Raw genomic sequence first — 27,657 nt, 5'->3', positions numbered from 1 at the left:
AGGAAGTGAGGACCCCCCACAACTAAATGCGCAAGGAGCCAGTTCTTTGGCCATGTAGAGAGCACCTTTGCTGATTCATTTCTTCATCACTCTCTCTGCACGTGTGTTTGAGTGTGAGAAAGTCTGGTGGCGCTTCTTCCTGGCTCCAGGACAAACAGCCTGGCGAAGCAGCAGCAGAGCCCTTGGCTGGCAGATGTCTGCCACGCCACGCCACCACAGCTCCTTCTTTGCTGTTTTCAGTTCCCTCCCTTCCCAAACATTGCTAGACTCATGCACACACTTGACTCCAAAGGCATTGGTGATACGCATCAGTTTATTTCATTTAAAAGATATTCAAAAAACAAAAATGTACATGTGGAGTTTTACTCCTGCAAGGACCGAGAAGCCAAGGCAAATAGCCATTTTCACTTTACTTTTTATTTATTCATTTTGTTATGACAAGGAGGGGAGATGAATTCTTCCAGACTCTCCCCCTCCCTCCCCATGCAGTGGGGGATGGGAGGGTTTCCCCCTGCCCAGGAACCTCAGGTAATCTAGCTTAGCAGGGAGGCTGGAATGAAGAAGGGGGCATGTATGTTGGGGACAGTTTCTGAATTTCACAGACCTCTTCACCGGACGCAAGTGTGTGTGTGGGAGACTTCCATTTCCCATTCTGCCTGGCGAGTTCTGTGAAAGTTACAAGCTGGTAGTAACCTATACTAGGCCAAGATAAGAGAACATTTTACCCGTTTGTCAGAAGAGGTTCTGGATATATTAAGGCATTGCAGAGGGTCTGTGATTTGGGATGTGTGTGGAGAGAATAGGCTCAGTTTAGGACCTTGGAAGGATTAAAATTGCCCCCTTGTCATCAACATGATTTTCTTACAAAACATCAGGTAAATTATATACATATATATTAAAAGAAGCACATTTAAACTTCCCACCCACTGCCATTCTCTAGGTCCCATTTTTGTGTTCATGTTACATGCACGCACGCGCGCGCGCACACACACACACATACACATTTTTAAAAAGGAAAACAACTTTTAATGTTTGCGCATATAAAATTCTGTACAGCAATCCTTCCTATATACAGAGATAACCTGAACTTTCTTTGGGATGGGGGGGGGGAGGCAAAGAAGCCACAGAAGACATTTAGCCCTCGGTTTTGTTCTCTACAAACTGGGGAAGAGTTACAGGATGCACTTCCAACAGTTTCCCCTGACTGGCTGCCTGGACAAAAAAGGCATTGATAACAACTTTGGAGAGCTGTTGATGGCAGCACCAGCCCTTACTGATGGAGAGTCTGTGCTCCTGACTTGGGAAAAAGAGAGAGAAGGGGTTGCAGAAGGGCCTGCCTGCTGGATTGGACAAAAGGTCCATGCAGTCACTCACTGTCCAGTGTCCATTTCCCAAAGTGGTGTCCAGCAATCCTACAGTTCCAAGCAGGAAGTGAAGGCAACAGCCTCTCCCTGTAGTCTCCCTTCCCAGCATCATGTATTCAGAGACATGCTGCCTATGAACATGTAGTGCATGTCAGGGGTAATAATCTGAAACGCTGCACAGAGAAAATGCAAATTCTGTAACAGGACAGAATCTTCACCATCCTCTCCAGGCAGGGCTGGGGAGGGAGGAACCCCCTTTTCTGAGCTCCTGGAGAGCTCCTGCCAGTGGGCTGGAGAGACCAATGGTCTGACTCAGGATACGTTCAGGATACACCAGCCGTGAAGCTGCTCAGATGACTCTAGGAAGACGAAGACACACATACACAGAGCCATGCTGGGAGACCCCAGTCTCATTCAGGTGATGTTTTCCAGACAGCTCCTTTCCATGGGATTACTGCACATTAACATATGACCTGTTTTGCTAGCTGAATCTGGCAGAATCTCTCTCTCTCTCTCTCTCTGTGCTGGTGTCAGAGAAGAATGGCGTGACACCCCTGAGCTGTGCAGTGCTGCATCACCTGAACCCAAGCCAATCATGTGGAGGGGGGGGTCACTCAGGAAGTTCTGACTTTGTTCTTTTCCACCTAGCCTTGGAGAAGGAACAGGGATGGCTAGAAACTAGTTGGAGAGGCAAGTACCTACCAGGATTTGTGGGGTGTGGGGTGGGGCAGGAAAGATCAAAAGAGACCTTCCAACACAAGTCCCCCTCCCACACCCACCTTCCGGACCAAGATGCATGGCTCGTCCCACACACACCCCATGCAGCTATCACTATTCAAGGTGTCCGGTGAAAGCACACTAAAAGGGGTGTGTGCGCCCAAAACAAGGACAAGGCGACCGGGAAGGATGAAAGCTTTCCGAGCTTACGTAGAGAAGGCAGCGGAAAACAAGAGCAGAAAGAGGAGAACCAATTCTTTTGTATCAAGTCAGAACCTGGTGAAAATGTGAAGTTCAGTTTGCTAAATTCTTCAGCTTTTGAGGGATACTTAAAACCTGATACTTAAAACAGGCAAGATCTGATGAACACTTTTAAGCCTCATTGATTTCAACTGGGAAATTCAACAGCTGCTGAACTCCCACTGAAACCAATGAGGTGTAGAATGTATCCAGAAGGCTTTGAATCTGGGGCACAAGCCATCCCAATGTAAGCACTTCAGAGGCAGTCATGTCAAGCTTTAACCTGTCATTGATATTTCACACCCTTTCTCCCTCTCCTCTAAAACCCTGAAATCCAAGAGGATCTATCACTGGAATAACGAACAAACCCTCCCATCCAGAACAGTATAAATCTGAACATTTGGTAGTAAATCGAGCTGTTAGAACGTCCTGAGATTTTGCTTCATTTGTAGGAAGGGGACATCAGGAGAGAAGGGAGGCACTCACAGGTTTTGGCAGGCATGAACAGACAATGACACAGAGACATAGCTCCTTGTACTGTTCCAACACTGGACCCACATTTTACACATGTACAAAGCAAATCAAGGCCCTCGAAGGGAGCAGACCACCATCGCTTGGGGAATGCACTCGGCACCCACTTTCCTCTGCAATCTGGTGCTGGAGAGGAGAGGCAGAAGAAGACATGGGCACCAAATATACCTGCCCATGTACAGGGGATGGGAGAAACTGTCCCTTTCCAGTCTTAAGTTCAGTTCTCCACATTCCACATTGGTTTGCAATTTAAAAAAAAAGAAAAAGTCCTTATGAAAATTCATCAGCATTTTCTGTTAATATACCCATTTTTGTATACAATTGTTTTGCCTAGTATACATTTTGGTTCAAAACAAAATCCTCTAATCTACTGCATTTTTGTATGTTATTTTCACATTTATATGCATTTTTATGCGCACCTTATCCTGTGCATTCTTGTACACATTACTCAATTGGAGATCTGTGTTGCAAAATTCAGGGAAGTGTGAATTTTGAAAATAATGGCTGCGTTTCAGTTGGTGTACTGTTTCGGAAAGTGCAAATTAGGTAAGTCCCCCTTTAAATGCAAACTGCATCAAAGTTCTTCCCCATCTCAATGCCATGCCGTGCAGGGTCAAATTCTCATGCAGTGCTGCCTTGACGGATACGAGGGTGGCTCAAGGTGTTTAAACTAATCCCATCCAAAGGAGCTCCTTAGCTTCATGCAGTCGGAGTGAGGGGAATTGTATTATGGAAGCACACAAGCCCTGATGGGCAACACAGAGCAAAACGTGCACATACCACCCTTGGCATTGCACCCACCTTTGTTTTGGCTACAGACATGACCATCTTTGCTGGCTGATATCGAGGCAGAGCTGGGGTGGCTGCCCTTTGTCAGAATCAAAATCAAAGCATTAAAAAAAGGTGGCAGCGGGTGGGGAGCGGCGGAGGCACATGCCACAAGAGATTGTCCAGGTAGTAGTCCTTCTCCGCATATAATCCACGGCAAAGCAAGAGTCTGCTTCTACAAACTAACATGGGGGTGGGGTGGGCAACCCCACAGCCACCATCACTTGATCCAGGTGGGTCAGCTCAGCTAGAGGATCCTAGAGTGGAATTCCACAAAGACATCTGACTCAGGGAGTTGCTGTTCTTGATTTTATTTACGGACATCCTTGCTGATACTCAACTTGCCATTTCCGTCTGCATCAAATTCTCCTTACGCCTTAGGATGCATGACCTGCTATGTTCTGTGGCTGCCTCAGCGAGGCCGGCAGGAGATCCTCCAAGACCATGGACTGGTGAGGTAGGGGGAATGCAGTCCATCTCTTGGGACTGGCTGGAAATTGTTTCCATGGCTGCTTTCAACATTTGGCAAAATCCACATCTGGCCACAAGAAAAAAAGAAGGAGCAGTAGAAGAAGAAATTGATGATGCGACAGAAGAATCCATTTCTTCTGCTTTTGTCCAGAGGGCAGATTTGCAGTGCATTCTCAGAGACCAATACGTGGCACAATGGAGTGGACTCGGGCATTCTGTGGCACCCACTTCACTTTGTTGTCTGCAGTCTAAACTGGTTCTCTTGAAGAGATTAGAGTACAAGGTTTGGATGGACCCACTTTTCATCAATGAGGAAAGTTTCAACAGGGGCAAAATGGGTCATGGGCTCCTCTCACTCCGCCCCAGGACTGGGGTTCTGCCCATAATTTTACTGGCACCAACTTGAGGTTCCAAGCGGCTCATTAAAGTTCCATGGGATTCTTGAAACCACAAAGCAGCCCCAAAAGCCAAGTGCAGGCAGTGGCCAATCATCCCAGCTGCTGCACCCTGCAGTCCTGAGCCTGGTTTCCTCCAAGGAGCCCCTGCAAACATTTTAGAGAAGCCGAAATAAATAGCATGTTTCCTGGAATGCAAGGCACACTTCCTGGTGAGGGAAGATGGATCTTTCCCGCCCATGGTTTAATTTTTCTTTCAGAGCAATAAGGTCAAGAGCAATTTGTGGCATCAGTGAAGCAAGGTCAGGAGCCGGTAGGGTGGCCTTTGATCACAGTGCAGTTCAGTTCCTATGTACAGAGTGAGGGGGAGCGCCCTCATGGGGGCGCAGAAGCTCCCGTCTTTAGTTCTGGTGCCTCTTCATGTGCAGAGCCAGGTGGTCGGACCTGGAGAAGCAGCGCCCACAAGCCAGGCACTTGAAAGGCTTGGCCCCCGTGTGCTTGCGGTAGTGCCGAGTCAGCTCATCCGAACGGGCAAAGCGCCAGTCACAGCCGTCCCACGCACACTTGTAGGGTTTCTCACCTGGAAGGGGAAGGGAAAAAAGAACTCCGTTAGAATAACAGCGCCTGTGGTGACAGTTCCCAACCCTCTTCCTCCCAGGGTGGGTTTCAGGGAACTGCTGTTTTCATAGCAGCGATCAGAAAACCTTTCTCTGTTACAACTGCTGCTAACCCTGCTGAACAGTCCCAGTGAAAACATCAGTCATAGGCTGCAGGCAGCAACACATAACCCAGCAAGTTGGATTTCTGAAGGGATGAACTGCTGGACCCAGGATGGGTTGGGCCAAAGCTGGCTTGGCAGACCAGCAAGTAAATGCCGGAAGAGGGCAAGGAAGTTACGGCTGAAAATCTCCCTTCCTCTGCGTCTCCTTTTGGAAAAGGCTCTACTGCACGAGCGGTGAACACTCGCAAGATTTTGCTCATGCATTTCCTGGCCATGGTACTGTAAAGGCCAAGTGTTTTGGGGGTGGGGGGCATGGGAGATTGCTGGCAATGTGGTGTTGCATTCCTTCACAATGTTCCAGCCCAAGAACAGGTCACGCCCCCTCCACCTGCCTCCTTGTATTTGCCAAGTGCAGCTCCCAATATCATTGACCTCACTTGGGTGGGGCCCTCTCTGAAAGCTTGAGCAAGCAGGTGCCATTCAAGCAAGCGAGGACTCCACTGACCTCAAATGTCTTCACATTGCCCTGCTGTTCTCTGAGAATTGGAGGGCCTGAATGGGCTGCATTTCATACATCTCTTCAAAACAACCAGCAAAATCCTGACGGGTGGTCTTTAGATGCTAATACCGTTGACAGAGTTTTCTTTTGTTCACCGCAACTTTGCAAGGCAAACTTCAGCTGGGAGAGGTGCTACCAATACAGATATCTGTGTCTATACATTGCTAGTACAGTTATTTGTGAATTTCATTTTAATCCCATTCTTCCACCAAGGAGCTCAGGGCCATCTGCATAGCTTTTCCAGCCCTCATTTTATTCTCACAACCACCATGTGAGGTAGGTCAAGTCAGGAAAGAGTGACTGGCCTAGGTTACCCAGTAAACGTCATGGCTAAAAAGATAATTGAACCTGGGTCTTCCCTGTCAAAGGTGAATGTTCTATCCACTGTGCATGACAGCCTGAGCATGCAAAGCCCATGTGCCTAGCAGCCCATGTATGTTCCTTGTGCACTCATTAGGACATAGTCTGAAAAACCAGTCTGCTTCCTGGCAGGCAGAACATGCAGAAATGCCCCTCGACACACATGTCTGTCAAAGCAAGTGTGAAGCACATCATTGCCTGGATCAGGCCGGAAGCAGGAACAGCACTTTGGCTCTTGCGTGGGGATATATCATTTTACAACTCCATTAAAGAAGAATTTCAGAGCAATTTATCAGCCACCTGTTCAGAGCCATACAACTCCCTTCTCTCTGGGATCACACAGGCTTGTGACAAGCTACATTTGCCCACAGGCAAAGGCGGGTTTTGCCTCGCTCAGCTGGAGTCATTGTCCCAGGTAGGGTCACTCTCTGTTTCAAACAATAGCCAAGTTGGTTTCCAGGGTGGAAACCAAACGCTTTCCATTGTCCCCTAAACTGGCTCCTTCTCCCAGGGCAACACGGCAGGGCGGCTGCAAACAATGGACCCAACGGCCATTCCAAGCCCCAGCAGCAGCAGTGGCTGAGTTATATATTTAATCTCACAAGGCTTCTGGAGCAAGAAAGCGGGACCTCCAGCAGATTAGCAGTGCCAGGCTCAGCGCTTCCAAAAAAGGGACCCGAAGACTGGCTTGCGCAGGCCCTTGTGGTGAGGCAGGCGCAAGGGGGGAGAAAAAGGCCCTGGCACTTCCCTGTGGCCGCATCCCTGGTGGCCTCTCCAAGAGCAGAGGGCCTGGGGAGACCCCTCTGTTGCTACCTGGCTCTGATGTACGTCACCCATGCTATGGGGGCTTACTGCAGGCTCTGCCCCTCTGGAACCCCATTTCCAGAACACAGAGACATAGGGACCGGTCTTGTACTGAATCAGGCCTTTGGTCCATCTACCTCAGTATTGTCTACACTGACTGGCAGCGGCTCTCAACAGTTTCAGACTCCCAGCCCTACCAGGGGATGCCGGGGATCAAACCTGGGGCCTTCTGCATGCAAAGCAAGTGCTCTACCGCTGAGCTAGCCCTTCCTGTACCTTTCAGTCCTCTGGGGTCTTTCCCCAAGAACCCGCACGGAGGCCACCATACAGTGGCTCACTCATGACTGAGCTGATCATTTGTGTGTGTGTGTGTGTGTGTGTGTGTGTGAAAGAGAGACAGAGAGCACATGGCTCCACATGAGCCCTCAGTTGCCCTGCTCCAACACCACCCCAGCTCTTTCCATGCTAAGGCAAGTGCTGGCTCCCTGGATGCCTCTCTGCTCCCTGGGAGCGAAGCCGAGAGAGAAAGAGAGAATGGCCCTTTCCTTCCTGGGCCTGTCTGCACTTGCTGCTTTGTTATGTATTGCTGTTTGAAAAAAACCCAACCCAAGGCAAGGACTTTCTTAACTGGGCATGATGGAGTGCAAGGTGTCTATGGAGGAGATGTATGAGATAATTCACTGGATATCTGAAAGCGCTCCACAGGGAAGACAGCCGGCCCACGGGTGCTCCTCCGCATGCAGGTCCACACGCTCCCTGCCCACACCATACCTTTAAAGCACACAGCTTCCTCCACACACCCAAAGAATCCCGGGAACTGTATTTTACTCCTCACAGAGCTACAGAGCCCAGCACCCTTAACAAACCGCATCTCCCAAGATTCTTTGGGGGAAGTCATGTGCTTCAAATGTGTGGTGTGCATGTCCCGATAATACTTTGGGGAGAGATGCCTCTAGGCTTGCATCACGGTTGCAAATGGAACTGCCCCCAGGGTTGGGGGGGGCACGGGGTGGACCTTGACAACAGTGCTACCTTACAACGTAAAAAAGCACCCCAAAACCTCAAACAATTGACCAGGGCTGGAGGATTCAGGCCCAGGGGCCAAACATGGCCCTCCAAGCCACTTCAGTTGGCCCTCAGGACACACAGCTCCTTGGCCCTGTTTTGCCCCCTCGAGTGCTTTTGCCTGGCTGGGATGTGCCCTTGAGCCTGGATTATGCCTCTTGCCAGCCTGCAGGAAGGAGAAGGGGGAACGTGTGTCAGCACACGTAGAAACTAGCCTGCTACGCAAAGGTAAACTCGGCAGTTGTTGTTCTGACCACCTTTGCCTGTGACTACCATGTGGCCCTCAGAAGGTGGCCCAGAAAGGAAGGTGGCCCTTGGATTGAAACAGGTCCCCTGCCCCCTGCAACAGACCGTTCTCAGCTCCTCAGCCTGCCAGCATGTCAAACATCTCCGGCAGCCTTAACACACCAAAGGTGTGTGTGTGTGATCCCTGGCAGTCGGACCTCCAGCCCTGGGCCTCCTTCACTTCTTTCGCAGAATTGAAAGAGATATTAAGAACAAAACAAAATCCACACACCCACAAATCCTGCCATCCCCTCCCAGCTCTTGTGCTATGCGTGTGACAGGCAGAGAGGGGGCCTCCTGGGTACCTCAAGCAGGGACTGCCCCACAGGGACCTCTCTGCAATGTAAAGACAGCGGAGGAGGCTTGCTCCGCCTCTGGCTTCACCTTACGGAGAGGCCAGCTTGGCCTCTCCCAGGGAGCAGAGCCTCCTTAGTGACTGCCCCAGGAGTGTGGAGCACCTTTCCTCAGGCTCTGCATGGAGCCCCTTCTGCCTGGTGGGCTGCAGCAGGTCAAGATGCTCCTGCCCTGCCTGCCCTGCTGCCCTGAGGTGCCTTCGGCTTCTCTGCTCCTCCTCCTCCTGCTATTCCTGTGTTGCCGCTACTGTGGATGCATTCTGTTGTTCCTTCCTGGATTTATTTAGATGTTTTTGAATGGTTGTGGTTTAAACTGCTTTGAAACTGCTGAGTGAAAGGCAATTTTGTGAAAATATTTTGATGGTTTAAAAGCCCATCTATTTGGAAATGGGGGATAAAAATGGAAATGGACTGCCTTCAAGTGCGACCCTATGAATAGGGTTTTCATGGTAAGCGGTATTCAGAGGGGATAAAAGGGAGGCATTAATAATTTTATTCAAACATTTTTGGGGGGGAACACTCCCCTTACGAATAAATCGCACGCTAAACATCCACACGTACCAGTGTGAGTTCTCTGATGTGCCTTCAGGTGAGAACTTTTGGTGTAAACCTTTGTGCAACCTGCAAAGACAAAAAAGATGCATTGGTGGGGTGAGAAGGCAGCCTCTAGGAGCAAATGCACTGGGCGAGTTTCAGGTGAGTGACCCTCCACGAGTATGGGAGAGCTATAGGGCTGAGCAGTGCCAGAGCTCTGTCTTCCCTCCCCTCCCCCCGCCTGCCCCACCCTGCAGCTTTCAAGGCCGGTGGAAGCCCTTCTTCACCTTTTCTCCTGCAAAGTTCAGAGCTAACCAAATGCAGCCACCAAAAGCTCCTGGGTTTGTTTGCATACATAACAAATAATTCAAGAATTTCCAGAGAGGTGGTAGTCCTTTGTGTATGTCTGTCACTACAGCAAAATTGACCAAGAGTCAATTATTTCTTTAAATCAGGTGGTTTAAATTATTTTAACAAAGAGTTTTGTGGCATCTTAAAGATTTAAGAGATTTTAGTATGGCATAAAAAAAACCTTTGTAGTTTAGAAATCCACTTCAAGTGTCGACGAAGTGGAGGCTAGTCCATGAACACGTAGGCCATAATAAAATGTGTGAGCCTTTTAGGTGCCACATCACTCCTTATAGAAATAATTTAAGCTACCTGGTTTAGTCATAGAGAACGCAGCTAAGAAGAGAGAGCTGTCAGGAGCCTTGAGGGGGCCCACCAACACTTAGCATCTGGACACCAGCCTCAGCAGGCACCCAGCACGCCTGATCACAGTCTTCCAAGCTGGGCTGTGATGCATTTCTGTTTAAATTGTAGTAAGTTACATCATATTTTAAATTACATCATACATATAAAGTAGCATGTGCAAATGTTATGCGAATCTGTGTGCTCTTTTCGTCTCCTTGTTTTGCAATACGTAAGTGGCTTACGCGCGTCCATAAGCAAGTAGGCAGCGATGCCACCAGCGAGGCAAAAGGGGGCCTGAAGGGGACTGGCTGGACCAGCAAAGACACCTTTTGGCTATACGTGCCTATCCGTAGCTAGAATTAAGGCTCGGCAAAGGCACCGCTGCAAGGAAGGCTCTTCACAGACCAGAGTAAGCCAGGTGATGCTGCCAAGTAACTCCTTGAAAAAGCTTTGTCACTGGCAGAGAGATTTGTAGATGGAGGGAAATTGTATTAGGATGATGGAAAGGGAAAAAAGCAGGAAGGTATTTTGTATGGTTCTTGTTCTTACTGTTACTACTATTTTATTTATGTATGACTCACTTTTCACATACATTTCAAGGCAATTTACAATCACACAAAAAACCCAAACATAAACAGCTAAAAATAAGTTTTAAAACAATGCAAATAAATACCCAAAGCAGAGACCTGTTTTTTCCCCTTTTTTCCATACAGCTGGGAAAGCTTGTCAAAACAAAAATGTCTCTGATTGTTCCAGAAGCTCCCAATGGCGTGCACCTGTCATATCTCAACAGGAATGCTACTGCTGCAAAGGGGGACTTCTTCTGGAGAACTAAGGAAGTAGCATTCCAGTTCTAACCGTTCAAAGAGAACTGCTGAACTTCCAATTCTCTTTCTACAGAGGGAGGGGCTCCGAAATATAGCCAGAGTGACGTGGCTCTCCTTCTCCATAAATGCTCCAGTGCTGCTTACTTTGGGTGAGTTCTAGAGATACTTCTGCTGTCATAAGCAGGGGTGCTCAGCTGTTGAACTCTTGGTCAGATTACACTGGCTGTTTGTTTTGCATTTTTAGTAGATAAAATGTGCTCTAGCCTAACAGAAGCCTGGAGGGGAATTTTTATTCTGGATAGTGCATAGGATGGGAAATCTGATGCAGGAAATCTGTGCCTACGTCTCATTAACAGATGCTCCAGCAGTTCTTATTTTTGGAGGAGGAGTGAGGAACCTGGATCCCCCCAGATGTCGTTGGACTCTCCTCCGCTGTAGCCAGCGTGGGAGATGGGAGTCCAGCAGCATCAGGTGAGCCACAGGTGTCCCACTCATGGTCGAGAAAATAGGGGCCTCTGGAGCCTTTGTTTTTGCTGTGACAAATTAAACTCTGCTGCCCCTCTGGAAGTGTGCAGAGTATGGTGATTGTTTCTGAAATTTCAGGCACTCCTTGTCTAAAAGCAGCTTTTGCTGCCAACATGACCATACCAGGATAATCACAGTGGTGGATCCTCCTCTTCTCCAGCTCCGGGTTGTTCCTCCTGTTGTATTTGGGTGTCTGTAGGATGATGTGCCCCTGGGAGAGGGTCCCGAGGCCGTTTGGAAGTGAGGGGACCTGTGCTGTCACTGGCACTTTCAGTCCAAAGGTGGCTTCGTATGGCGGTGGAGGAGAGATGGTGTTGATGAGCTCTGGTTGGTTCTCAGGGCTGCCGGGCTGTGAGTTGGGAGGCGAAGGGGGCAGATTCACTCCCGGTACAGGGTAGAATTCCCCTGGCATGTTGAAACCACCATGCCCTTCGGAAGCCACTTGGAACGGCTTGACTTGCCCTCTGGGCTGGATGGGCCGAGAAAGGGGTCTGGAGTCCAGCATGGAGCTGCCAGTGGACATAGCGACGCCGTTGATGGTGCTGATGGCTGTGGTGCCACACGTGGAATGGGCCATCGTGGCCATCTGCCCACTGCTGCTGCTGACTGGCAACTGGTAAACCAGGCTCGGCTGTGGACCAGAGGAAAGAGGGATTTCTGAGGGCATCTCTTGCTTTACAAAGATATTGCTGGCTGCCACTGACTGCGGCATGCTGAAGACGCTGGTGAAGTCGGGCAGAGTCTGGGTTGCCCCGGCAGGGGATGAGCAGGGTTGGGCAAAGGAGGTTCCAGGTTCCATTTTGATCTGGGGAAAGGGCACGAGGGGCTTGGGGGGCCGGTAGAGCCCCGTGCGCAGGTGGGTGGTGTCTGGTAGGATCACGTTTATATTCACGCTGTAGGGTGCAGAAGAAGGCTTCTCTGTGGAGAAATACTCGTCTACCACCGAGGCGCTCTCCCGACGATACTTCTTGTCCTGCACCTTAGGAACTGCGGACACTTGGCCAGAAAGGTACTTGTCCATTTCGGAGCGGGCCTGCGGGAGAGGCAGACAGAGAAGGAGCAGTCAGTGAGGAGGAAAACGACTTTTGCCAGGTCATGTTCGCCCCCGGAGCCCACTGGCCATTCCATGGGGCTGCCCCCCAGTGCCGCCTGAGGCAGATTCGTGCGGATTGTGCGGTCAGTTTGCAAGTGAAACCCCCAAAGGAGTGCAGAGGGGAGGGAGCTGCCCCAAGGTGGCCCTGGGAGGTGAGAAGGGTGCCGCTTTCACTTTGCTATAGTTCCTAGGGCCTCCCCCACTATGGTCCTATCTCCCCCCCTCCCCGGCAACTGTTCTATGGTGTCTCTGAGCTCATCTCCCCCAGGAGGATTAATAGCAGCCACTGAGGGCAAATTTAACTGGGACTGGCTGGCTGGCTGCGGGGCTACTTGGTGGCAAGGAGAATGCACTCTGCACATACTCAAAGACGCTCTGTTTTGACTGATATCTCCAGTTAGATTCATGAGGTAACATGTCAGTTTTGTAGCTAGAATGGCAGCTGGTGTCAGATCCCAAAACCTGTCCCAGAAGCCTCTGCCAATTCCTCGGACGCAAAGTCCCGTGTTGTGTGTAACTGGCCCCCGTTCCCACTCTATGCATTTAGGGTAGATCCATGTTTAAATACCTGGGCCAGCTACTATTGTGTGCAACTGGAGCCTGGTGGAAGAGAGGAAAGGAGCCCTTGAATAATTAGGGCCCTCACATTTGTTTCATCATCATAAACTGAAGAGGCATGAGCTCAGATGCGCTGCTAGAGACAGAGCTCAGAATTAATTGCAAGCCTTTGGTGACCCAGACGTGCCCTGAGATAGTGAGCAGAAATGTGTGTTTAAAAGGGGGGGGGGAGGGATTCCCTGCCTTATACAAAGAATGTAGGAAGGACCATAGTTCACTGGCAGAACACCTGCTTTGCATGCAGAAAGTCCCAGGTTCAGTCCTGGACGTCTCCCAGTAGGGCTGGGAGAAATCCTGGAGAGCTGGCAGTCAGTGTGTAGACAATACTGAGTGCCCCTCCAGAATGAGCTCTGTGTGTGTGTGTGTTCGTCAATGTGTTTGTGGCGCAATCAGTGCAGTAAAGGGTGGATTTATACTAGACAGTCTACACATCATTCCATTTTATTAGCTATCCTCCACAACACTTCCTCTTAGAATCATAGAATAGTAGAGTTGGAAGGGGCCTATAAGGCCATCAAGTCCAACCACCTGCTCAGTGTAGGAACTGCAGCCTTGCTATGTGGAGGGGCACTCTTGCGTGATAGCACAACAAAAGTGAGACAAAGAAAGAATGAACTGGAACATTTGTGGTATAAAACGTTACAGGATTTCAGCAGGAAGGTATGGGACATGCACAGATTGGAAATGAAGCAGTACGTCCACCCCAAAACTTTTGCAGGTGCAAGCAGTCTTGAAAGCCGGCTTGCATGTGACTGCCCTGATGCCATTATGAGCCCAAATCCTCATGAATACACAATAAGCAGAGGACATCTGGAGGGGCCTTGCTCTGGATGAACCAGAGGCAAGAGGCTCTCCTTCCCCACAAGGGGGGCCGTGACTCAAGGGTTGAGCACCTGAGCAGAATGCAGAACGCTCCAGGTTCAATCCTGACACCTCCAAGCAGGAGTAGAAAAGGCGCCTGCCTGAAACCCTCGAGAGCTGCTGCCAGTCAGTGTAGACAAAAGCAACCTAGATGAACCAAGACCTGGCACGAGGCAGCTTTCTATATTTTGAACGTCCCCCTGACTGAGGGACTCACTCCATTCCTCATTTTTCCAGACTTAAATTCAGTTCTCCACATTTCTGCATCAATTTCGATTTTAAGAAAAATCCTCATGAAAACTCTTTAGCGCTTTAGTGCAAGCTTCTCCTAACAAAAATATTTTATAGGTAGTTTTGAATAATGTACACATTAGCAATTAGGGGCTATAACGCAAGGTCTGAGCAAGTGATAGCAGTGAGATTAAATGGGAAACCTATTAACATAACCATCATCCAAGTCTACGCTTCAACGGCAAATGCAGAAGAAGAGGAATTGGAGAGATTTTATGCAGAAGTACAGGAAGAAATTGATCAGACACCAAAACAAGATGTGCTGTTAATCATGGGGGACTGGAATGCAAAAGTAGGGAACAGAGAAGAACTAGGAATTGTGGGGAAATGGGGCGTAGGAGACAGAAATGAAGCAGGAGAGAGACTTATTGAATTCTGTGAAGCCAATAATTTGTTTCTTGCAAACACATTTTTTGAGCAACCAAAGAGACAACTGTGCACGTGAACATCACCAAATGGTCAACACAGGAATCAAATTGATTATATAATTGGTAGCAGAAGATGGAGAAGTTCCATACTTTATGTGAAAACAAGACCAGGAGCAGACTGCAGTACAGATCACAAACTGGTAATATTGAAAATCAGAGTAAAGCTAAAGAACAACAACAAAGCAATCATAATGCCAAAATACAATTTAAATAACATCTCAGAATAATATAAAGATCAAATAAGGAACAGATTTGAGGCTTTAAACATAGTTGACAGAGAACCAGAAGGACTATGGAGTGAAGTCAGAGACATCAGGAAAGAATGCAAAAAGACAATACCACTAGCTGAAAGGAGAGAAAGATCTCAATGGATGATGGACGAAACTCTTAAAATGGTTAAAGAGAGAAGGAAAGTAAAAGCAAAAGGAGATAGAAACATGGTCAGAACCTTAAATGCAATAATACAGTGACTAGTACGTAGGGACAAAGAGAATTATTACAACTATTGTATAGAAATAGAAGAGGATAATAAAAAAGCAGAACTAGAGCTTTATTCCAAAAGATTAGAAAAATTAAAGGAAAATTTAAACCGAGTAGGGATGTTGAATAATCAACAGGGGAACACACTGACTGACCGAGATGAAACAAAAGGAAGATGGAAGCAATACACTGAAGAACTATATAAAAGAGATGCAAGGATGATGGATTCATTCACCAAGGAACTGTATGATGACAAACCAGAAATCTTAGAATGCGAGGTGGAAGTTGCTCTTAAAATACTTGGAAGAAACAAATCACCAGGAACAGATGGCATACCAATAGAGTTGCTACAGGTTACTGAGACTGAATCTGTCCAAATTTTGACTAAAATCTGTCAACAAATACGGAAAACAAAGCAACGGCCTGTAGACTGGAAGCGTTCAATATACATCCCAATTCCAAAGAAAGGGGATCCCAGGGAATGCAGTAATTATTGAATTATTGCCCTAATATCCCATGCAAGTAAAGTAATGCTTAAGATTCTACAACAAAGGCTCTTACCATACATGGAGCAAAAAATGCCAGATGTCCAAGCTGGATTTAGAAAAGGAACAGGTACCAGAGATCCTATCGCACACATAGAGTGGATAATGGAACAGACCAAGGAATTTCAGAAGAAAATCACCCTGTGCTTTATAGATTACAGCAAAGCCTTTGATTGTGTAGATCATGAAAAACTATGGAATGCTTTAAAAGAAATGGGGGTGCCACAGCATCTGATTGTCCTGATGCGCAATCTATACTCTGGACAAGAAGCTACTGTAAGGACAGAATATGGAGAAACCGGTTGGTTCCCCATCAGAAAGGGTGTGAGACAGGGGGGTATTTTATCACTCTATTTGCTTAACCTATATGCAGAACATATCATACGGAAAACGGGATTCGACCAAGATGAAGGAGGTGTGAAAACTGGAGGGAGAAATATCAATAGTTTAAGATATGCAGACGATACCATACTACTAGCAGAAACCAGTAATGATTTGAAATGAATGCTATTGAAAATAAAAGAGGAAAGCACAAAAGCAGGACTACAGCTGAACGTCAAGAAGACTGAAGTAATGACAACAGAAGACTTATGTAAAACTGACAATGAGGACATTGAACTTGTCAAGGATTATCAATACCTTGGCATAATCATTAACCAAAATTGAGATAATAGTCAAGAAATCAGAAGAAGGCTAGGACTGGGGAGAGCAGCTATGAGAGAACTAGAAAAGGTCCTCAAATACAAAGATGTATCACTGAACACTAAAGTCAGGATCATTCAGACCATGGTATTCCCGATCTCTATGTATGGATGTGAAAGTTGGACAGTGAAAAAAGTGGGCAAGAGAAAAATCAACGCATTTGAAATGTGGTGTTGGAGGAGAGCTATGCGCATACCATGGACTGCAAAAAAGACAAATCATTGGGTGTTAGAACAAATTAAACCAGAACTGCCACTAGAAGCTAAAATGATGAAACTGAGGTTATCATACTTTGGCCACATACTGAGAAGACATGATTCACTAGAAAAGACAATAATGCTGGGAAAAACAGAAGGGAGTAGAAAAAGAGGAAGGCCAAACAAGAGATGGATTGATTCCATAAAGGAAGCCACAGACCTGAACTTACAAGATCTGAACAGGGTGGTTCATGACATGCTATTGGAGGTCGCGGATTCATAGGGTCGCCATAAGTCATAATCAATGTGAGGGCACATGACACACACACACACACACACACACACACACACACACACACACACACACAAAGCTAAAGGCATCCGATGGCCCCTTTGTGGTTTACTCCTCTTCCTTGCTTAGCCTCAGCCTGGAGAGAAGACTCAGCACTGCTACAGAGATGTCTGTCTTTAGATCAGTCCTCTCCAACCTGGTGCCCTCCAGATATTTTGGACGGCAGCTCCCATCAGCCCCAGCCTGCTTCAGTTTGTCTTTGTGTTCCTTTGGGAGACTCCACCAGTTGATTTGTTTTCCGTGTCCTAGGGCTGCGTCTGTGAGTGTGCCAGTTAACTCCTTGTAACTCCCAGGATTCTCCCCTGACCAAACATTCCTAACGGATTATCCCATATAATAGAAGATCATGGCCTTTGATCATCCTGATTAGCCTCTAGGCGGATAGCAGGAGGGAGCAAACTTCACCTGGCTGGAAGTGGAGAAAGGACAAGGAAGTGCCTATAAATAACATCCATCCAAGCCCCTTTCCTCCCTCTTACACAGAGAAAGATTGAAGAAATATTTTCAAACTCAATTAAAAAAAAAAAAATCACAAAAGATCTGGAGGAAAAGCACAGATTAAAAGCTCCATCAAGCACTTGGGCTGCATTCCTTCCAAAGATACCGGTTTCAAATAGAACATACTTATGTACTTGTTTGGCTCAATGTCAATCTTTATTGTCTCTCTAGTAAAATATTGACCAAGGTAAATATTTGCTTCTCTGATCATTCAGTCTTGGTATTGACCTCCGGCTCAGCCAGTTTCTGTTGTCGCCATTCTCTTTTCTTCTAGAACTCTCTGAGGATAAGAGAGCCCAGGGATAGGAGAGGCCAGCACAGCATGCAGGGTTGAGCCTGGCCTCCTCGAATATCAGATGCTGCCTGTCGCTTATGTGCATACAGAGGGACACCCAGGCCCTCCCTCCAGCTTCCCAGTGAAGCCAACAGGATAGCCTGGCAACTGGGAAATGGCGGCCCAGAGTTCAAAGTTGGCTTGCAGATTATTTCTTTATTTGATTTCTTCACCCTAACTTCTCAAGGCGGGTTACAACAATTTAAAATTCAATATTAAAAACACTTTAAACCAATCACAATCACAGGAAAAGGGTGGGTCCTGAAAAATGTATATCTCAGGTGTCCAAGGCCAGGGCAAAGAGTGTGTCTTCCGCATATGACAGAAGCAGTGCAATGAAGGTACCAGATGTGCCTCTGTGGGGAGGAATTCCACAGCCTAGGAGCTGCCACAGAGAGGGTCCTCTCCCAGGCCACCCCTATCCAAACTTCTGAGGGTGGTGGGAAGTCCCAAAAGGCCCCCTCCCTCTGCTGACCTTAGCACCCAAGAAAGTCCATAGAGAAGGAGTTGGTCTTTCAGATATTTTAGAGGACCACGAGTTGCCTGCCTTCACTGGCCCATGAAATGGGTCCTTTAATTCCTGGCACTTTATCATAACTGGCTGAGGTAGGGAGGTGGCAGAGCACTCAGACATGCTCAGACCACATGCTACCCTCTCTCTTTCTCTCTCTCCACCCTTCTGTCTTGGATTCCTCTCCTCTGAAATTTCCCAGCCATGAGGTCCAGGCCCCACCAGCATCATGAGCCATTTCTTAGTCCCACAAGGCTGTTGGCTGTGCTGTCTAGTCACCCTGGTTATAGGACCTGCCTCTATACATTATTTCCCCATCCCTCACTCCCCCCACCCCTAAAATTATCAGTCCTTTTTGTGAAGCACCACATCTTCCTCCTGGAGCAACCCTGTCTTTCCCCCTTGAGAGCTGCCATCCAGGCATGCCACAAAGGTACTGGAGCAGTTTTGGATCAGTGTCTTCCAGCATCTGAAATGCCGAGGTTGGGCTGCTGGTTCCAAGGCTCGTAGTATCACTTGGTGGTGTGGGGTGTTCTCTGTTCTTCTTCATAAAAACAGGCCTCTGCTTTGGAGCGACCTTAGTTTCTAAGGAGGAAATGGCTCTCTCCATTTCACTGGCATACCAGGAAATAAGCAGTGGTGACAGACTGGGCCAAGTGTTTTCCTTTCCTTTGGAATTGCAAAACCCTTTGCCAGTTTGCTGGCTGGTGACGCCAGCAGCGGGTTCAGTGGCACAGTGTCATCAATATCTTTTGAAAACAAGCCCTGGGAAATATGATCAGGAGGGACGGCAGAGGCTCCCACTCTGTGCTGCTGATCCTGGGATGGGAAAAGGTGCCTTACACGAAACATTGACGGGGTGCTGTGCAACTCCTCACTAGCTATGCCATAATGGCACAATCCACTCGGTCCCCATGACAGCTGAATATAATGGGACTCTAAATTGTGATGGCAGAACCAGCATTCAACAGAAACACTCTATTTGTGGGATGAAAAGCATAATAATTTGGATCTCCCCCACAGCAGAGTAATGCATTTCCTACTTTAGGAATGATGGTTGGATCCCCCAAAGCATTTTTTTTTAATTGAAAGCAACCTCATGGAGAAGCCCCAAGAAGGATGTGTCTAGGAATGGGTGAAAATCAAACCCCAGGATGTTATGGAGGGGACTCCTTCCTGACCCCAGTGAGGGGGACACCAGAGATCATCCAAATACCCCCTGGATTACCTATGTGGCCATAGTCTCAGGTAACTTCATCCCACCTAGAATCTCTCTCATTCTTCAAAGGATTGGGAGGGGGGGAGCAAACACTAGAGTCCAAGTCTGGTACTTACAAAACGACAATCTGCATCCTTGTAGATTAACTGCCACATGCAAGTAGACAAATGTACGTCTAACGAGGATCAGGGCAGAGCTCTCCTCTCTGGCACGGAAGGTGTTAATTACTCCTACCTGCCGTGAGGGCAAGTGCTCATTTCCTCATTAAAGTTTTTGGAACCTGAGCTCTCCGTACATTATCTCATCCTTCTTGGCACACCTCCAAGAACAGCCAATTCCGTGTGTGTGTGTGTGTGTGTGTGTGTGTGTGTGTGTGTGTGTGTATATGTGTGTGTGTGTGTGTGTCACGCATCACACACACCACATACTAGATGGGGGGAAAAGCAAAGGTAATCAGCAGCCCAAGTGGTCTTGTGCAACGCCAAGGCTGGCCTTCGTCACTGGGGTGAATGACGTGGCACTTCGGGCCTTCCCAGACAGTGTCAGTCTGCGTTGGCACCAGGGACCATGAGGCCATTGCAGAGGGTCCAGGGGGTTGTGTCAAGGCCTCTGTGCTCAGCCCCACTCCGCCCTGCTATAGCTGGAGGAGGTGCAGGGGAGCAGGCAAACCAGACATTGTGCCCTGCTGTGGCCTGGCATTTGCTGAGTTGCCGTCTTTAAAGGAGTCAAGACGCAGCTCTCCAGGACAGCCTCTTCCTAACCAACACCTCTTTTTGGTCAAATAAGCAACAAACACGCTGAATTTTTTTTTGCCAGCTCTAACAGATATAATAACAGGTGACTTTATTTGCCTTTGCAGCAGAGGGCCAAATTATCTGCATCTGGGGTGGATTTTTCAATAATCATCAGCTGATTGGATCTTGATGACCTGCACCCTGTTGATCTGATCATGGCTCTTGTCATGAGTGACCGATGGATCTGCACAAATCTAGATGTTATTATCTATTTACTTACTACGTTTATATCCAATATTTATATACCCTCCCTGTAATTTTACCTCGCAAGAACCTTGTGAGGTTGGTCAGGCTGAGAGATAGTGACTGGCTTAAGGCCACATAGTGAGCTTCACGGCCAAGTGGGGATTCAGTCTTGGGTCTTCTTAATTGGATGCTCTAACCCAGAGGTAGCCAATGCAAGACACTCCAGCTGCTGTGGACTATAGTTTCCAGCATCCCTGACTATTAGCCAAGGTGGCTAGGACTGATGGGAGTTGTAACCTACAACATGTGGAGGATAACACATTGGCTATCCTCCCTTTCAGCACTATACTATGCTGACTCTCCATGATGTACGCATTCATGCAAATATACTGCTTGGAGTTCATTTTGTATTGATGTTTCCATTTTTGTTACGGTTTATGGGCATGTAAATAAGAATTACTTATTTACATTGTCCTGGGTTAGGGAAGGTCAAGTTGCTGAGGTCCCAGAGCCACCCGGTGTTCTGTGCCTGGGCATGTCAATTGGGTCACCACCAACAGCAGCAGCTGCCCAGTATCATTACCAGGCTGCGAACTGCTGGTGGTGGCAAATGAGTAAAGGGAGACCCAGCCATGGAATGGGTGCCTTCCTGAGTGGGGCACTGGTGCTGAGTACAGATCTACAACCTGAGGACCAGGGGAACAGCTGCAGCCCTGGGGGACTGGAGGAGACCTGCCCTGGGAGTGAGTGCCTGAGCATTCGGGTGCTTGCTTGCTTGCTCATCTGGGTTGCTGTCTCTTGAGACAGCTGAAGTCCCAGGTAAGTGCTGCAAGGACTGGGACCCCCTGCCTGACCCTGACTCCAGAGAAAGGCTGCAGTCAATCTTGCAGCCTCTTGCATCAACTCCTGGCTGGGTCAGGGGGCATAAAAGCCCAGCTTGGACAGCGAGTCTGCTGGTGGCAGGGTTGTCACTGAAGGGGCAACACCAAAGGGACTTGCCCCTTGGGGAGTCCCAAGGGCAAGGGCACTACCCCTTCTATTTTTTTTTAACCAATCTACAGGAGATTGGTACCAGAGAGAGTGTATGGTGCATGTGTAGTTCCTGCACAGGGTGAGAGCCTGTACAGTGAACTGAATGATAGGAGAAAGTTGCCAGATGCCTTCAGACTGAGAGTCTGTAACTGGCAGAAGGCTGTCCCTCCCTGGGTGTGAGACAGGGGGGGAGTAGATGTGCCCTATGTAAAAGACATTGAGTGGGTCTGACTGTTCCCAATTTTCTGAGGCCTACTGGGATAACTGGTTCAGGCAGGTTTTGTTGGTGGGCTCTTGTTGGATTCATATCGGGTATTTAGGCGGAGTCTTAGTAAGGAGGAACATGGGTCATGCCACCCCAGTTTCAGTGATCATGGGTAGAGGGAGGTATAGCCATGGGGAGGTGGTGAACTACCATAGAAGACGAGGGCAAGGTAATCTACGTGTTGTTCCTCCCTCCCACTCCTCTCATGGACGGGTTCCTCGTTGCTCATCTGCTGTGCCCACTGGCCTGTGTGTGTTGTTGTTTAACACCAGATTGGTGCACAATAAGACCACACTCTTCCGTGATTTGATCATGGATGAAGGTGCTGATTTGATGTGCATTACTGAGACCTGGGTGGGTGAGCGTGTACCCAACACTGAAGCCAACCTACTAACAGGTCTTGGCCAGATCACGCAACTCTGCTAGTAGTGACTATTCCTGAAAACCCTTAATAAGTTGGGGGTCCTTCAGACTGGATTGATTGATTGATTGATTGATTGATTGATTGATTGATTGATTGATTGATTGATTGATTGATTTCTTTCTTTCTTTCTTTCTTTCTTTCTTTCTTTCTTTCTTTCTTTCTTTCTTTCTTTCTTTCTTTCTTTCTTTCTTTCTTTCTTTCTTTCTTTCTTTCTTTCTTTCTTTCTTTCACAGGTGTTTTCTGCAATATGCCCCTGACACAATAATAGTACATTAGTGAATACTGGACTGTCTACACAGCATTCCGCTTTACTAGTTCTGCGATGCTTCCCCAACGTTACTGCATTACTGCCATCTGGAGGGGCACTCTTGTGCCAGAACACAGGATAAAACATCAACCGGAGCATTTGTGGTATAAAAAGTTACAGGATGTCAGCAGGAAGCTGTGAGACATGAAGAGATTGGAAACAGAGCAGTATGTCCACCCCAAAACGTCTGCAGGTGCAAATAGTATTGAAACCTGGTCTGTGTATGACTGCCCCAATGCCATCAGGAGCACAAATAATCATGAATGCACGATTAAAAAGGACATCTAGAGGGGGCCATATTGTAAAGCAGCAGAGATGTACACATTTGACTTCTAGATGAGAAAAAAGTGATTCATGGCTATTGGAGGATGTGTCTATCATGAAGTTACTATTTCAAAAAAGAATATGGGAGAGGCTTGTTCACAACTGTACTACGAATTCCATGTTTACTTAACTTCAGGCCCATAGACCAATTTGCGTCCTGCCTGTTGCTGGAAGGTATGCAAATCTCTCCCATGCGCTGTCTGGTGGAAGTGGAGGAAACCCACATGCAGAGTGTCTTGTGGAATTATGTGAGGTACAGTTACGATGGTGGCAGGGAGAATGCGCCCGGGGGCTACAACCCTGGGAACTGTAGTTCTGTGAGAGAAATCAAGCAGTCTTCCCCAGAAACCTAAGGTTACCAGAGGCCACCTGAACATAATGGAAATGGCCTGTCTTCAAGTCGATCCCAACTTATGGCAACCCTACAAATAGGGTTTTCATGGTAAGGGGTATTCAGAGGGGGTTTCCCATTGCCTTCCTCTGAGGCTGAGCGGCAGTGACTGGCCCAAGGTCACCCAGTGAGCCTCATGGCTGTGTGGGGATTCGAACCCTGGTCTTCCAGGTCGTAGTCCAGCACCTTAACCACTACACCACACTGCCTCTCCTCTGGACATAAGAAGCTGCTTTATGCAGAGGTAGGCCGTTGGTCAACCCAGCTAGATAGTGTTGCTACTGACTGACGTCTCAAGGGACTCAGGCAGAAAGGGGTGTTTCCAGGTGCTACCACTTGAGATCCCTTAACTGAAGATGTAGGAGACTGAACCTGGGGCCTTCTTCATGCCAGTGGTGGGAGGCACCCCCTCCCTGCATAAGGAGGAGCCCCCTTTTGCCCAGAAGTGTGACAGTGTCTGAGAAGCAGGACTAGGGGGCAATCCTTGGTGGACACTATTGCAATTAATGCTGAATGTAGCCGTGGTTCCCCCTCATAGCCTTCCTTGTTCAATCCTGGCCCAAGAATCGTCTGCTACACTTTGGCTGGACCACCGGGGTACATCTCCTGTCATCTTGCAAATGTGGGGAAGGGCTGTAGCTCATTGGTCGAAAACCTGCTTGGCATGCAGAAGGTCCCAGGTTCAATCCCTGGTGGTGTCTCCTGGCAGGGCTGGGGGAGGACCCCTGCCTGAAACCCTAGAGGGGCAATACTGGGCAAGGTGGTCCCAGTGGATCAGTCTAGGGCAGCCTCCTGTGTCCCTAATGTCTCTTGATATTCTGCCTTGTGAGAAAGGAGCAGCCATCTAGATCTGAGCCACAGGGAACCAAGAAAGAACCCCAGTGCCGGGTGAACGATGGAGGCCCTTCTCCACACCGCCTTCCCTCTTACATGATCAAACCACAGCAGCGGGAGCCCCTTGCCCTGCATCACGCCTAGAGCCCGACCCTGGCTCTGGAGTGCCAGTGAGCCAACAGAAGCAGGGCAGCCCCTTCCTACCACTGTCACCCTAGGATCTCTACCCCTTGTCTCTCTTCTAGCCAGCTTTGGCTTCTAGGTGGGTTCCTGAGAAAATGACTGATGATGCAAAACTGTCCAGGAGCTGAGCTGAGCTGAGCTGAGCTTGCTTAATCAAAGCAGACCTGTTCCAAGATGACCCAGTGCCACTTCCTGGCCAGTTTTGCAAGTGAACATTCCAGACGTGTTGCAACCAAGCCTTGGTGGAATAGAGATATCAGGATTGGGAGGGAGTAGCTGTAATTCATATCATCTGGATTTTGGAAGTGGGAAGGCACATACACTAAATTGGAGTGAGGAAGTACACTTGCCCCTGGGAGTCTCCAAGATATGCTCCTTGGTGCATTTTGTAACAGCAAATCCAGCTGTTAATTTCATTGCCTGGCTTGGAAGGTACAACGGTGTCTTCACTTCAGATATCAAAGGAGAAAGTGATTCTGTCCCAGCTCTTGGCTTTGAAAGATGCTGGTGATTGTGCATTCTGGGAACTTCCAGGAATAAGAAATGGGGCAGACAGAGCTGCTGTTGCCACCTTCGCTTCCGGATAATTTTGTAGCCTCTGATCAGTTTATGTCAGGTGCAGTGAACATTTGGCCCTCTAGATGTTAGTGAATCACAACTCCCATCAGCCCCTGCAAGCTTGGCCAATGGCCAAGGATGATGGGAGTTGTAGTTCAGCAACACCTGGAGGCCAAAGGTTCCATACACCTGATTTATGTCATCCTTACTACCAAATATTGTCCTCCACCTCCCCTGGTCTTTTTGGTCTTTAGCGAGTGAGTTCACCCACATTCAGGGTTGGATTGTCCCTTCTGCTCTTTCGGCTTCATCGTTTCTTGAGGCTGCCTCCTTTCTGAACATCAACTGCAAACAAGGTGCCTGCCAGTTCTGACAGTGGCACCCCTCTTGAGCGAAGGGACCTGCAGCGTTTTCCGCCAACAAGATGGCGCCGGGAAGACTTGCATTTGAGGTTAATCATTAGCCAGGCTGTCGCATCAACTTAGCAAGAGAAAATGGAGGGAGGCTTTGAGATGTTGAAGCACAAACTCAAGAATCCACCCAAAGTGAGACTGAACTCTGCAAACAGGAAGCCAGAATCTGACTCTCTTGAAGTCAAAATGATCCATGATGTTCTACCAGAAGTCGATAAGAGAGAATTTGATACCATATGCCACGCCAAAGAAGTCACACTTGGGGTGGGTTTGTTTCAATTCCTCCTTTAGTAGCCCTTTCCTGGAACGCCCATCAGCAGCAGCAGCCTGTCTCAAACATGTGGCTCCTGAGGATGCCTGGTGCTCACCGGGAGCAAGCTGCCTGCCAGCTTGTCCCTCACTCAACACAGCAGCTCAAGGTGAGGAAGTGACAACCCTGTGTAGCCATTATGGCTAGGCTGGGCTGCGTGGAGTCAAGAGTGACAAAATCCTTACTTCAAGTGAGTGAGGGAGCAGTGCTCATGCGATGGCCAAACTGCAGGCTGCTCCACATTGCCACCACCATATGTATAGTTTGTTCAAGGTGGGTGGTCATAGCACATCATGGGACAAGGGTTTTCCTTCGCCTCACAGCAAAGGTTGAGAAAATCACCTGATCCGTGTGTGAGCTATCTAGCAAGGACTCCTGGGAGAGCAGAGCTAAGTGTCTACCATGCGTCAGCTCAGCTGTGACATGCACAATGGACCCAAATCTAAAAAATCCTTCCTGAGGATCTCAGGATGACCAAAGAAAGGGGAAGACCAGCCATGGCGGTTGATCCGGCTTGGTGTTCCTGTGCACCCAAGCTCTGGCTCTTGACGTTGTTTTGGTTCACATGGCGAGATGAACCACCCCCCTCTCCTTGAATGGCCCACCTCGCTTACCCTGCCTGGATTTCAACTCAAAAAGAGAAGACTGACGAGAAGAGGTCCCGAGGTCCCCAGGTCCCCCTCCTCCACGAGTGCCTGAGCAGCAGCAGAATTTAGGGCCCTGCGCCAAGACCCCGCACACCTTCCCACTGCCTCGAATCTTGCCATATAGTAAAGAGTGTGCCTGCCTTGTCTCTTTCCTCCAGCCGACGGAGGGGAGCAGGAGCAGGCGCCTCTTTGCCGAGGAGGAGAGCTGTGCATGTGCAGCACTGTGGCACTTGGCTCCCTTCGCCTCCTTGTCCTTTATCTCTCTTGCTGCTGCTTGTGGGGAAGCTGCAGAGCTGAAGAATCTCAAGGAGAATTCCATTCGGGTGATTGGGAAAACAACAGCCAGAATGGCACGTAATCCCAGGCAGGCCCTTTGGAGGAATTGCTTTTCTCTGGCTCCAAAACGCCCTCAAGGCACCTGGCCAAGACCCCTTCCTCTCCAAAAAGAAAAGAACAGGGCCATCTCAGCAAGCACCGAACAACACAGCCGAAAGACACTGGGGGAGGCTGCCTCTCAGGGCCCTCTTTTGACTCCGTTGGTTCCGCCTGGCCCTGCCCAAAACAACTTGCTGCCTGAAAGTCGCTTGAACAAGGCCAGAGCCAAATGCAGCATTTTTCACAATCAAAGCTCCTGTTTTTTATTAAATGCTTGATTCCGTCCATAGGAAGCCACTCTGATCACCTGCTCAGGCATGCAGAATATTTGCCAGCTTACACTGGGCCAAATCCTCCTGATCCAACACGAATCACATGTAGCAACTTCAGCAAGCAACATTAATTTAAGTTAGCCTAAAATTTAAAGTGACCCCCTCCCCACCCCAACATCCCTTCCATAATTATGGGGGGAAGCTACATTCATCTGAAAACTGTTATATCTAATTAATCTCATCCACCTTTCCAATTGAAAAGAGAAGCCTCTTAAAAGAAAAGCTCTCTAGACCATCCAAACAGCCACTTTGCTCTTTGTCCAGAAATCGAGCGGGGAGGTGGGGTGGAGACAGAGCTTTCAGCAGCTCACTTACCTGAGCCAAATCCTGTGGAGTCTCTAGGATCCTTATCGGCGGTTTGATGTCTTCAAAGACAGCCGTGTCTTCCGAAGGCTCCCTGGACATCGTGACGGGCTTTAGCTGAGTAAAGGCTGTACTTTCGTCTGAAATTGGGGTGCTTAAAATAAGCCCGCTGCTACTCATCCTGCCTGCGTTCCCCCTTCTCCCACCTTGCTCAGTTGCGAAACACAAATCAGAGAAGAAAAACAAGTTTTTGGACAATGTAGTGATCAGGAACTCTGAAGCATGCCTGCCAGGTCCTAATCTTGAGGAATCCAGGTGCTCTGTAGCCTTAAGAATCCCAATCTGTTGCAGAAAAACTTCACCTGTCCTGAAGTGGGAGGTACTTTAACCTGGCAAATGTCTGTGACAGGCCTGCTGAGCCAATCCAGAGGAAGCTGGCTTGGCTCTGGCCAATGAAAGAGCCAAGGACCTCTTCGTTAAGGCCACACAAGACAGAATGAGTGGTGGGGAATGTGCCTGGCTGGTGGGGCCCTGTCCATCAGCCATGTTTCTGGCAGGGAAGGGGGGGAGAGCGAGAG

The 27,657-nt window shown here is 48.4% G+C and overlaps 1 protein-coding gene across 6 annotated transcripts; it reads right to left on the bottom strand.

Annotated features, from left to right (window-relative positions):
* Window positions 1-301: 301 nt before the first annotated feature.
* Window positions 302-27,418, bottom strand: LOC133371334 (Krueppel-like factor 5). 6 transcript variants are annotated; one of them, XM_061598651.1, is made up of 4 exons: window positions 27,092-27,418; window positions 11,396-12,305; window positions 9,255-9,314; window positions 302-5,126 (listed from the first exon to the last, which is right to left on the bottom strand). In XM_061598651.1, the coding sequence occupies exons 1-4, from the start codon at window positions 27,257-27,259 to the stop codon at window positions 4,948-4,950; spliced, it is 1,317 nt and encodes a 438-aa protein (XP_061454635.1). In that variant the 5' UTR covers window positions 27,260-27,418; the 3' UTR covers window positions 302-4,947. The 6 variants fall into 6 exon arrangements, with proteins under 6 accessions (XP_061454635.1, XP_061454633.1, XP_061454637.1 ...); XM_061598649.1 differs by lacking the exons at window positions 302-5,126; window positions 9,255-9,314 and having other exon boundaries at window positions 10,447-12,305; XM_061598653.1 differs by lacking the exons at window positions 302-5,126; window positions 9,255-9,314; window positions 27,092-27,418 and adding an exon at window positions 19,518-19,615 and having other exon boundaries at window positions 10,447-12,305.
* Window positions 27,419-27,657: the final 239 nt, after the last annotated feature.

Source organism: Rhineura floridana, chromosome 16, assembly GCF_030035675.1.
Source record: "Rhineura floridana isolate rRhiFlo1 chromosome 16, rRhiFlo1.hap2, whole genome shotgun sequence".
NCBI classification, from domain to species: Eukaryota; Metazoa; Chordata; class Lepidosauria; order Squamata; family Rhineuridae; genus Rhineura; species Rhineura floridana.
This window is presented reverse-complemented; position numbering and strand designations above follow the sequence as displayed.

Coding starts and splice junctions, on each gene's coding strand:
- LOC133371334 (XM_061598649.1), bottom strand. CDS start 27,259: ATGAGTAGCAGCGGGCTTATTTTAAGCACCCCAATTTCAGACGAAAGT. Junction 12,306..27,091: donor CTCCACAGGATTTGGCTCAG/GTAAGTGAGCTG, acceptor CCTCTCCCGCAG/GCCCGCTCCGAAATGGACAA.